The sequence below is a fragment of the Dendrobium catenatum genome, unplaced genomic scaffold (genome assembly GCF_001605985.2).
Source record: "Dendrobium catenatum unplaced genomic scaffold, ASM160598v2 fragScaff_scaffold_705, whole genome shotgun sequence".
In the NCBI taxonomy this organism is placed as follows: domain Eukaryota; kingdom Viridiplantae; phylum Streptophyta; class Magnoliopsida; order Asparagales; family Orchidaceae; genus Dendrobium; species Dendrobium catenatum.
In genome coordinates, this window is record NW_021319167.1 from 82,028 (window position 1) to 94,961 (window position 12,934).

At 36.3% G+C, this 12,934-nt stretch overlaps 1 protein-coding gene across 5 annotated transcripts in view; it reads right to left on the minus strand.

The window, feature by feature from the left end:
• The window catches only part of LOC110112730 (folate transporter 1, chloroplastic), a 29,273-nt gene that overhangs the window by 8,954 nt on the left and 7,385 nt on the right, over positions 1-12,934 (minus strand). For 2 of the 5 annotated variants that reach the window (XM_020845042.2, XM_028695886.1), the window contains exons 5-9: positions 12,609-12,702; positions 6,550-6,623; positions 2,350-2,460; positions 1,969-2,040; positions 1,789-1,809 (exon numbers count right to left, since the gene is read on the minus strand). In XM_020845042.2, the coding sequence (XP_020700701.1) occupies positions 1,789-1,809; positions 1,969-2,040; positions 2,350-2,460; positions 6,550-6,623; positions 12,609-12,702 (372 nt within the window). The other 3 variants (XM_028695890.1, XM_028695888.1, XM_028695887.1) reach the window with 3 other exon arrangements.

Sequence of the window (12,934 nt, forward strand, 5' to 3'; positions counted from 1 at the left end):
TTGGGTGATGGGTTCTCAATAAAGTTGAAATTAATTTCAGATTTGAATAGTTTGGGAGGGAATTGAATTTGAAAATTGAATTCAAATTCAAATAAGGCTTAAGGCTTCAATAGGAAAAACTATGGGCAGCCCAATGATGGGGGCCGACAGCATGAGGAGAGGGAGGAGGGAATTGGGGAGGGTTTTAAAAGCTTTCAAACAAGTCTTTGCAAATTAGGAAGGAGAATAATAAATCCAATCTAATTTAAATTGGATTTAGATTTAAAAACTTTCCATATTTAGAATTTGCAAATATGGAAAGTTTTGAAATTCAAATTTGAATTTCAAATAATCCCCGAGCCTTCCTTTCTTGCTTGAGCTAATTTAGGAATACATTAAGATGATTGGAACCACCGTTATGATGGGGAGCATGGAGGTGGACCGTCAGCAGGGGGAGTGCCGGCTGGTTTGGGAGGAAAAACAAGGAAAAAGAAAATAAGCCACGAGCCACACACTCTTCCAATAACTAGTGGGTATTACGCTTGCCCTCACCACGGGCCCTCTTCTCTCTAGTGCACACACAAGATGAAGAAGACAATCATCTAATTTTCATTCAATCATTCATTAACCTTTTACAAAGCACAAGGCCGCTATATATAGATCTCAAACACAAAGAAAAGAAAAAAAAGGACTCAAATGCCCTCAGGGATACAATACGAACTCACTACCCATAGGGGTAAACTAGGCAAACTGAAATGCAGGAAAATAAATAAAACATAAAATATATCAAAAATAAAGACTTTGAATCGTAGCCGTCGATCTACGATTCCGTTGCTGGTACACATGTCGGAATCTCTGAGCAACATCCTCATCATTCTTAAATCACCCAAAACAAAGTTGATAAAAAGCCATTTGTGTCCATTAATAAAAAAAATGATATGCCACCAAAAAAGTAACCACTCACATATGTGCATCCATGATTAGTTCTTCATAAAACGGGCAATACCTAGCGCACAAGATCCATCACTGTGGAACCCAAGAATGGTTTATTACATGCAACGTTATGTTAAATCCGAATTCATAACTTTCAGATCACAGGGCAACCTAACATGGAAGAACTTCATGGTTGGTACCTTATGTTACACCAAACCAATTAGACCAAAATATACATCCACTTGCATCAATACATGCAAGCAGGTTTCTCATGAGTTATTAACCGATTAAAACTTAACAAATATGCCATCCAGCAATTCAATGTTGTGGGTGTATTTTAGAAAATTTAAGAACTATAAAGTAGTAATCAAATTAATCACCTTGCAGTTTCTGATGCTACATGCCAACTGTCCAAGTATTTTGGGATTCCATCACTACTTGGCCTTTGCTGAAAAGAAACCAATCTGTCAGCCATCGTAAGACTGAAAAAAAAAAAAATTCTCTGAAAGGTAGCTCCTAAGAAGCTTATAGTCTTTAAAAAAAGGCGATATTCAGATGTTCATCAGCATTCCTATAGCAGATTTGATTCGCTGAGAAGAGTATTATCCTAACTCCTATCAATAACTTGAAACTAGTGTTTGAAATCCAAACGTTTAACATACCAAAACAAGAAACGCAGAATAACTGATGTGAAACATATATGGAAATAGAATTTGCTTAGGAATTAATAACAAAATTGTGAAGCTTTGATAATTGTAAACTCAATGTTTCACCAAGATTTAGGATTTCTTAGCTGCAATTATGATTTGGTAGTCAGTTACATAAAAGATTAACATAACAATTTAAAATAAGAGCAAAATTCAAAATAACTCTTACTTGTATGCGAGCTCGAATAACCTGCATTGTAATAACTAAGAATCAATGACAAGAACATGAATTATCATGCATTTTTCATAACATTAAAAAAAATCACAGAAGGACAATAGATACTTAAAATCATCTAAAAAACTTTTGCCATAACAAGATGTTAATCTTAAAAATAAGAAGAGAAAATGCCTGTGATGGGTAAGTAAGCAGAATAGCAGCAAGTTTCGAAGCGCCCCCAAGCATAGCATAATCAAAAGAGTTCTGCAAAAAAAAGGAAGTGTTTTTAGAATAAAAAAATAGTAGCTAATGGAAACATGAATATAGGCCCTTTTCTCCTTTCTGTTCTAGGAACGCAGCAGTAAACCTCTACAGTCTAAAAATGCTTAGTGAAACTTACATAGAATCCAATGAGAAGCCAACAAAATATATTTTATTAAGTTATAACAAGAAAATTCCGTTTAAATACTAAGGTCAGTCATTTCCTAAGTTTCTTATGCCAATTACCCTTCAGAATAGTAATGCAGAAATCTAGCAACAGAAGATGAGAATGTAAGAACTGTGTCACGGTACCAGTAACCTATCACCATCTTTCACGTCTGTCTTTTCTCTTCTTGATTTTAAATTGATGGCGATCTTCCGAAGTTCTTCATAAGCACAAAACTGAATAGCAGCATGAGAAACCTAGTAAAAAAGTATAGATATGTATCAGTGACAGTCATAAGCACAAAACTGAATAGCAGCATGAGAAACCTAGTAAAAAAGTATAGATATGTATCAGCGACAGTAAAAAACAAACTTCATTACGTATATATAACTGAAAAGTGAAAACTAGTAGAAAATACAGGCTAGCAAGCTTTTTTTTTTCTGCAGCTACTCTCTTAAAGGACCAGAATAGAATAAGTTCACGATTATGTTCAAACCTAATACAAGTTTATTGTCAAGGGCATGTTGGACTCCATTGAATACCTTAACACAAATGTCTTCATTCAGGACTCCAAGAATTCAAGAGCTTCAGCTCTAACATCAATTGATGCGAGCAAAGCACCAAAAAGGAGATTGTGTTGGATCCATTTCTTGATATTTTGAGTGTTGCAAAGAGAAGAATGTGATGAAAGAGAGAAAGAAAGGAGAGAGAAAAGAACTGCAAAAAGAAGATTAAACAAACAAATTTCTCAAAGGGAGGCATAAGATAGAGAGGAAGAAAATATAAAATAACCCTAAAAGCGAGAATCAGTGTGCAGAGGGATGCCAAAAGAAAGCATTTTTTATTCCATCATAAGCCAACTGAATCACATGATTTTGGGTGGCACTTATAAAAAATGTCTTTAAAAATTAGCTTTAAGCAAATATAAAAAATGTCAAAATAGTGATAAATGATGAATGGAATTGTAGCCACTAATAACTATTGTAATGATTAAATATGATATTAAATAAAATGAAACACAAATTCATCAATAAGAAATAAGGTATACTTGCACTACATCACATAATAGAAAGTTAACAATGTATAAGTTTTTCAAATGTACTAGCACTAAAAAGGTGAATAGATCTTTCTCCTTATTGAAGGCAATTTGCATTGTTGCCAAGTTTCGAATCAATCTACACAGGCTATGCGCTAAAGCATTTCCTTCACTCATACCAAAAAAAAAAAAAATAATGTGCAAAATCATTTATCCATATTTCAATTAAACTAGAAACTATACAAAGAATGTCCGGAGTCTCGGATTTTTGGGGAACTAGCCCATTTGCATATAATCATGGATGTCAAAATAATTTGTGTTTGCAACTCTACATTTAAGAGCTTTCTCCAAAAAAATTTCCATCGATTTCCTTCAAATAAACATGACCAATGACCAATTGAATATTGTTGCGGTCTTCTCTAACCAAGCTTTTTCGTCCGCAATCAGAACCCATTACAACATGTGAAAATATGTCACAGCAGATGACTTACGGGGAGATGATGTCCATGTCCAAGGCATCACATGATAAAACTAAGTAGACACATATTAAGCTGCATGCTCCTTGACCATGTCCGTTAGATGTTCTTTCAACACAACAAGGCTATAAATGACATACAAAGTGAACTCAGGCTATCTCAGTGTGAAAACTATTTGTAACTGGGAAAATATAAGTCATATTTGAGATCTAAAAATTAACAAATGGATGTCCCGTGTATCCAAATTGTTCAAAAATGGTCATCATGCACCTGGCTCTTCAATGCTAGAAGACAGAGGCAATCATGGATTTATGATATGAGCACAATACTATTTATAAGATTCACAAATAATGCCACAGAAATGATGATATTATCTTTTTATTGTGATGTAGGCAAACAACAACAACATCAAGCCTTTATCCCACTACGTGGGGTCGGCAACATAATCCTTTTTCTCCATTGTGTCCTATTAAAAGTCAAATTCCTGTTTAAATCTAATAAAGAAAGGTCATTCCTAATATTTTCTAACAAAGTCTTTTTAGGTCTACCCCTACCTTTCTTAACATAAGTCAAATCTAATACCTCTACTATCCTAACCGGGTCATCGGAAGGCCGCCGTTTTATGTGACCAAACCATCTAAAACGACTCTCTCTAATCTTTTCTTCTACTGGAGCTACTCCAACCTTTTCACGTATATGCTCAATTCGTATCCTATCTCTAAGGATAAAGCCACTCATCCACCTGAGCATCCTCATCTCTGCCACACTTAACTTAGTATTATGCTTCTCTTTTAATGGCCAACATTCGGCACCATAAAGCATTGCAGGCCTCATTACCATATTATAGAATTTTCCCTTAAGTTTGAGGAGTACATTTCTATCACATAACAAGCCCGATGCATTCCTCCACTTCAATCATCCAACTTGAATTCTGCTAATAATATCCCCTTCTATTTCACCATCACTCTGAACAATAAATCCAAGATATCTAAAACGTGTACTCTTATTAATGACTTGATCGCCCAAAGTCACAATCCCCTCACTAGGTCTTTAGACTCTGATGAATATTTTGAATTATAAATTTGGTGAGCTTCTAGGTCCTCTATTAGAATCAGCTCATTAATGTCTAGTAGAGAGTCTTTTTAGCTCATAAATTAAGGTTCATTCCCCCCATTTGCTGCCCCTTTGGTTCCCCCACATAGCTCTCCTTTCCATGGCTGATTCCTCCCCCTTTTATTGCTAGTTCTGGTCCCCTTTGTGCCCCTTTCGGTTCCCTGCATGGCTGTTGGTCCGGTTCCTGTGCAGCCCGTTCGATTTCCTCCATGGTTGTTGTTTCCCGTGGTTGTTCCCTGCTCCTTCCCATGGCTGTTTTACCCGAATCCTGTGCTGCCTTTTCGGGTGCTGGTTATGGAATAATTGCTGGCTGTTTGGGAGCTGTTTCTGGACTATTTTTGGACTGTTTCTGGACTGATTGCTGGTTGGTTGTTTTGAGTGGCTGAAGTTGTCCTTTGGGCTCTCTCTTGGTGGTTGTTTGGTTCCCCTTTCTTTACCTATATATAGGAGATATTTATGGCTATTTTAGAAGTTGTTATAATGTGATTTTTGGACATGAAAACCTGTGGGTTTTGATTGATAGCTTGCGAGCTATGTATTCCCTTCTCCTTCTTCTAGGATAACTTCCGAGTTATGCCTTCTTCGTCTCAGGTTCTAATCTACTTCTTCTATCCGCAAGTCGGGGGGGGGTTCAAAATATTTTGAATTATAAATTTGGTAAGCTTCTAGGTCCTCTATTAGAATCAGCTCATTAATGTCTAGTTGAGAGCCTTTTTAGCTCATAAATTAAGGTTCATTTCCCCCATTTGCTGCCTCTTTGGTTCCCCCACCTAGCTCTCCTTTCCATGGCCGATTACTCCCCCTTTTATTGCTGGTTCTGGTCCCCTTTGTGCCCCTTTCGGTTCCCTGCATGGTTGCTGGTCCGGTTCCCGTGCAGCCCCTTCGGTTTCTTCCCTGGTTGTTGTTTCCCGTGGCTATTCCCTGCTCCTTCCCGTGGTTGTTTTACCCAGTTCCTGTGCTGCCTTTTCGGGTGCTGTTATGGAATAATTACTGGCTGTTTGGACTATTTTTTTACTGTTTATGGACTGATTGCTGGTTGGCTGTTTTGGGTGGCAGAAGTTGTCCTTTGGTCTCTCTCTTGGTGGTTGTTTGGTTCCCCTTTCTTTACCTATATATAGGAGATATTTATGGCTATTTTAGAAGTTGTTATGATGTGATTTTTGGACATGAAAACTTGTGGGTTTTGATTGATAGCTTGCAAGCTATGTATCCCCTTCTCCTTCTTCTAAGATAACTTGCGAGTTATGCCTTCTTCGTCTCAGCTTCTAATCAACTTCTTCTATCCGCAAGTCTGATGCCACCTGTATCATTCTTCTCAACAGATGAAATGCAACTTTAGGTGTGTGTGTTTGTGTGCAAGTTTGTAAGAGTATTTTATTATAAAAAGTTGTATTTTGTGTTCTTTGGTGTCATTTCTATTTCCTATGAAGGTTTTGTTTAAAATTTGGGGCTTTTCCAAATTTTTTCATGCATCATATTGTCATCTTACATGAGAAGAAGATAGAAGGTCAGATTGATTTGCATAAAATTTTAGTACAAAAAGAAAATGATTAACTAAAATTCTTTTGTAGTTATTCCAAAGGTATCAAGAGTTCTGATTAAAAACAAGAAATTGGATAGCTACTTCCCATGCAAAAAAGTTCACTTTAAACAGCATAGCAAATTACAAACAAAAGACAAGTTTCAAAAACAAATAATCCAAAACCAGGTTAATAACATACAAGAAAAAGTCCAGATCCAATTCCCTTATAGAATGCTCTCCATCCTTCCTCTTTGAAAATGGTTCTTACTGCATCTGATCTAAGATAACATGTAAGCAAACTATTTAAGCAGTTCATCAATTAAAGCCATGGCAGAAAACTGCAATCTATTAAAGTTGGAATAAACAAACAATCCCAATGAAACATTAAAAAAAAAAAGCAACACTTCAACAAGTACAAGAAAATAAAAAAAATAACATCACACCATACAAAAAGCCAAAAATCAAAACCATTAAAAAAAAAAAAAGATGAACCGTTTTCCATTAGGTGGACAATAATTGGTGTAGATGATGCGCAATAAATGAATGATGCAGCTCAGACACAACATTCGAACCTAAGTGAGAGCACTGCATCCAGATTGAGGATCATTATAATCATCACTACAAATCTTAAAGCCAAGAAGATTGAAGCAAGAATAGTTGGGCCCTCCAACTTAGAATTTAAGCATGTGCATCAATTTAAGAACACTCGACTTACCATAGTAACATGACCAGCCCATACACAATTTAAGCAAGGCCAAAGAAAATGAGAGTCTTGGATAAATTTCTGCTTATTGAAGGCCTAAATATTTTCATGCATAGGACCGAAATCTAAATTAGGAAAGATAACCACATTGGCAGGATGTAGAACCAACTAGAAGCATTGACGGGATGCCAAACAAGGCAGGAGGCATTGGTGAAATACTTAGCTGCGAGATACTCTCATAGATTGCTAACATAGCACTCCACCATCTTAGATTAGCTCCTCTATGACTAACAATTTTGTGTTAATTTAATAAGAAAAATGTATTTTATTTTTTGTAATTTTTGCATTTATTTATTCATGCTTTTATTCATAGTAAAACCCCTTTGAGTAGGTGTGGGCTCCTTAAGAAAGAAAAAGGGGAAGAAGAGAGATTAGAATAAAAGAACAGAAATCTTATTTCCTGAATTCCATTATAGCATTTGGGGTCTATTTATAGAGATTTACATAAATCAATTTTAGGTTTAATAGAGGTTCAGACCAGCTGGTTTAATACAATTAAAATAAAAGAACTAAAAATGGATTTGAGACAAATTTAATGCTGAAATAAATAGAATCACGAGTTGTTGTAATCGACCGGTTGTTGTAGTGCTCCCAGTCTTTGAAGGATTTGCTTACTTCTTCATTTATGAAAAATAATTCTTGAAAAATAATTCTTGAAAAATAAATCTCAAATATTGTGGTAAAAATAACGAAGTATTTCAAAATTATTTTCTCTATTTATATGGTATCATAGATGGGTTCTTTCTATGATCTTAAAGCCTCATTGGCATAAATCATGAGTTGATGTGATGAATAATCTATTTCACTGATGTAGAACGAGGTGGAAGGCAATAATATGAAGCAATTCCTTTCAGGAAATCTGAAACAGTTCATATTTTTTTTTCTCAAAATCTGAGAGAAATTTCAGCAATCAAGAAGCAGAGGAAGGGCACCGTTCCCAATCTTGAGAGAAGTTCAGATTTCCCTCTTGAAACAAATATAGAGTTTAGGAGAGAGGATGTGGGATTTAGAACTCAAGTGAGTGGTTGCTTGTGATGAGAGAAGGTGGGGAAAGAAGCAACCAAGAAGAGACTTTGAAGGTCTCGGCCAGCAGCAGGTTGACCCAAATCCCTCCAATGAGAATGCTAAAAGGTGGACTTTTTTTTTTTTTGGAGAAATTCAGTGAAGAGGGGCGGCGGAATGTAGAGAAAAATTGGGAAGTATTTCCTTATTCCACTTCTCAGTTTTGGAGATAATTAAAGGTTTGAACTTTGGAATTTTACTGGGCCGGAATTAAGGAGGTGGGGCTTGGGATTTTCGGTCAAACAAATATGGAGGAAAATTGAAGGAATTCAAATCACTGAATCCGTGACTTGAATTAGGAAAATAATAGGAAATAAAGTCCAGTAAACCAGTGAATTGATTTGGGAGCAAGAATAGGCAATAAGGTTTAGGAAATTTAAATCATGTCCTAAAACAAGGTAAGGGAGCCGGCGGCATTAAGGGACAATGGGACATGGGAGGGATTTAATGAAAGCATTTAAGGCTTCTTAATTGGGTTTTAGGAATTAGGAAAGTAAATAACCCACTCCAATTTAAATTTGAAATTCAAATAGAAGTCATTTAAAAATTTTCAAAAATGGAATGACAAATTAGGAAAGATTTCAAATTTCAAATTAGTTGGATTTGAATTTTGAAAACCGCCCAAAATTAAATCACCCAAATTAAATTTGAATTACATCATAAATGAGATTCAATACTTTCCAAAAATAGCTTTCTAATTTAGGAAACTAATTGAAATTCAAAATTTGAATTTCAAAGGATGAAAATAATTTCCTAAATTATTTGAACTATTTAGGTAAGCTTTAAGATGACATTAACTCCTCATTCATGGAGACAAACCAGGGTGACCGGCGGTGGAGGAGCTAATGGGGAAAAGGGAGGGGCTAGAATCCGGCTACCAAACGAAGATGGGGAGGAGGAAGACGATTGAACAAAAACAATTAAAGAAGAGATAAAAACGAAAGAGAGAAAATAAAAACCGCGAGCCTTGGACTCTTCCGAAGACTGACGGGTGATACGTTGCCCTTCTCCAAGGGACTTCAGATCACGAGCCCGGACCCATCCTGCGGCTGGTGAAAACTCCGATTCCTCTCATAGAAATCTCACTAACATTCTCTCCCAAGAACACAAGTGTTGAACACAAAATTTTCATATCAATAATACATCCCTACAATAGCTTAAGGTCATATATATAGGCCACAACATAAGAAAACTCCAAAATACAAAATTGCCCCTTGGGCCACAACACTCACATTAACTAACCTAGGGGTAAAACAGGAAATACATTAAATAAGAACTAAAATTCAGAAAAAACTCATAAATGAAGATTTAAATAATAGCCGTCGATTTACGACGCCTCCTGTGATAGATGCGTCAAATCTTCGTACCGATGTCCGCATCATTCACCTCTCCATTCGGGGGTACATTGGAATTTATTGCTTATTCTCTCAAGAAAACTCTTGAATTCCTAGGATGCATTGAGCAAAATTATTTCCCATGTGACTTTAGAACCAGCATGGTCGAATCTCTTTATCAAAACCATAATTTCTACTAACACAATTTGAAATTCCCAAAGAGACCTCAACTTTACCAAGAAATAGTACTCAAGTGATTTACTTTTCCTATCTATTTCATTCTACTCAAAGGCCTCACAAAGAGATATAACGAGAAAGAGAAGAAAGAAAAGCATATAGAATCCTCTAACCTTGCTAGACTTAACTTCCATTTTCAAAAGAGTTGATGCTAATATTTGAGGGCTCTGAAATACTTTGAACAACTGTATCATTAAGCACTCGATAATTCATCATGCTTTCTTAATTGGCATAAAAGCATATTGTTAAGCTTATTGATCTACAGCAAGTAGGGGAAATTATCTTTTGAGTAGGTGTGGACTCCTTAACGAAGAAGAACAGGAAGGAGAGAGATTAGAAAATGGAGAAAACATAAATCTTATTTCATGAATTCAATTGTAGCATTTATAGTCAATTTATAGAGATTTACATGGACCGATTTTGGGTTTAATACAGGTTCAGGCCAACTGGTTTAATGCAAGTAAAATAAAAGAACTAAAAATGGGTTTGAGATTTATTTAATGATGAAATAAATTGAACCATGAGTTTTTGTAGCAGTCTAGTTGTTATAGTGTTCCCAATTTTTGAAGTATTTTCTTCCTTCTTATTTTATGATAGACTTTAAATATTTTATTATCTTGATGATGATTTTCTGAATTGTTCACCATTCTTGACATTGTTATTGTACTATCTTTCAATCCAAAAGAATATATTGTTTCTTAACACTTCTATCGCCATGATAAACAAGCTTATTCTCAAGGTTGAAAGATGAAAAAGAAGCAAAAAGTGCTTTCATGCGTAACTATTGATACTAAGTAGTCGCAGGACCTTCAAGATGAAAGGAAGTTATTCTAACACAATTATAATCAGGAGTGTTGAGAAAATCGAAGTATTATTGTCCTTTAAAGGTCAATATTTTGACATCGAATTCATTAAAGCGAGGAAGTTCAAATTTCATATATTTAAGAAAAGAGAAACTTGTAGGAGATGGTGAAGGTAGTGGAGATAGGATTTGATCGGCAGGACCAAGGATGAAGGCGGAAGAGAAAGGATCTTGATGGAGTGAAGGAGGTGGGTGATCAAATGCACAAACTATCAAGTTTCTTGTCAATAGAATGCATGAAAGCATGGAATTGTTGAAGTGATGACCAAATGGAGAGAAATTAAACATTTGCTTGTTGTAGAGATATTTGGATTTCAGATAATTGTAATTCTTGATTGGTTTGAACTGTTTGGAGAGCTTCTGTCAAATATGCTTTTTTTCAGGTTGAGAGGTATTTGGTGGCTGCTGAAAGGGAATAAAAGATGCGGTTTTTGATAAGAAGAACCGTGACCTGATAGAATCTTAAAAGAAGAAAGAGTAAATTGCAAGTATTGGACTGTTTTTGGAAGGGAAATCAAGATCTTGATGCTGCAGATTTCTGAAGTTGAGGCTGATGCAATTTGTGAAGTTGTCCTTGATGCTGATTTCTGAACCTGTTATTGATGTTGGAACCATTCTTGATGCTGCCTTGACTGTTTTTTGCTGCTGAAAATAGAACTGATGGGCAGCAGATTTCTGGAGGTGAACGGAGAACTTAACTGGTGCAGATTCCTTGCTGTTGTTCTTGAATGCAGCAGATCAGCAGGCTGAAATGAAGGCTGGGCCAGTGGAGACTGCTGGCCCGCAGGATTAGGAGGTGGACAATCGAGTTTCACTGGAGGAGAAGAGGTCTGGTGGCTGAAGGAGGGCTGGCTGTGGTGGAGAGTGCTGGCCAGTAAGGTGTGAGGTGGAAAGGTATGTTATTGGGGAGAAGAAGAGGGTTGGCGGCTTAATAGAAGTGTTTACTGCAGTGGAGACTGCTGGCCGGCAAGAGGAGGGAGAATTAGAATTTTTAGTGCAATGAGAGCATCATTTGTCAAGCTACTTGATCTACAGCAAGAAGGGGACGATACCTTTTGAGTAGGTGTGGGCTCCTAGGAAGGAAAAAGGGGAAGAAGAGAGATTAGAAAAGAAATAAAACAGAAATCTTATTACTTAAATTAAATTACAACATTGGGGGTCTATTTATTAGGGGTGTCAATTCGGGTCAACGGGTCGGGTTCGGGTCAAACCCGGAACTGACCCGACACTGTTCGGGTCAACCCGAACCCAACCCGTTTTTAAAAACGGGTCAGGTTTCCGGACCCGAACCAGACCCGATTCGGGTCCGGGTCAACCCGACCCGACACGAATGACACTGAATTGACCCAAAATTGCTAGTTTTCGGATAAAAAATCGGGTCAATCTTTATTTTTCGGGTCAAAATCGGATCAAAATCGGGTTAAAAACGGGTCAAACTCAGATTTTCGAGTCAAATATGAGTTTTCGTGTCACTTTCGGGTCAATTTCGTGTTTCCGTGTCAACCCGAACCAGACCCGTTTCAGGTTTGGGTAGACCCGAACCCGGATTTTTTCGTGTCGGGTTCGGGTCGTGTTTCGTGTCGTGTCAAAAATTGACACCCCTACTATTTATAGAGGTTTACATAAATCGGTTTTAGGTTTAATAGAGGTTCAGACCAGCTTGTTTAATACAATTAAAATAAAAAATAAAAAAATACTAAAAATGGGTTTGAGACCGTTTAATACTGAAATAAATAGAACCACCAGTTGTTGTGGCCGACCGGTTGTTGTAGTGCTCCCAATCTTTAAAGGATTTGCTTCCTTCTTCATTCATGATAAACTTTCAATATTTTATTATCTTGATGTTGATTTTCTCCATTCTTGACATTGTTGTACTATCTTTGAATCCAAAAAGATATATTGTCGCTTAAAACATATCCAGCAGGCAATAATTCTTGAAAAATAAATCTCAAATAATCTATCGGGAACAAATACTAAGAATAAACATGAAAAAAACATACCAGAAGAACCAATATAAGGACGGTTTTGATTGAAAGGAGTTTGAAGTTGCAATCTTGTCTTCACAAGCCAAATAGGATTTGTAAGCACGCATGCCTGTCATGTTCATAATATTAGAATAGTGCAATATTGTTGCACCTAAATCATTTTCCTTCCAGGCTTTCCGTAGGCTCTCTCCATTTCAGTTCAGTAACAAAATTTACAAATATAATATGATGGCACATACTCATCTTTTTGGTCATGCTTCATATTCTGTTAAGTTCGGAAAATTTAGGAAAAAGAAGCCCGTTAATATGCCAACTTTGCTATTATAATAAAGAACAACTCT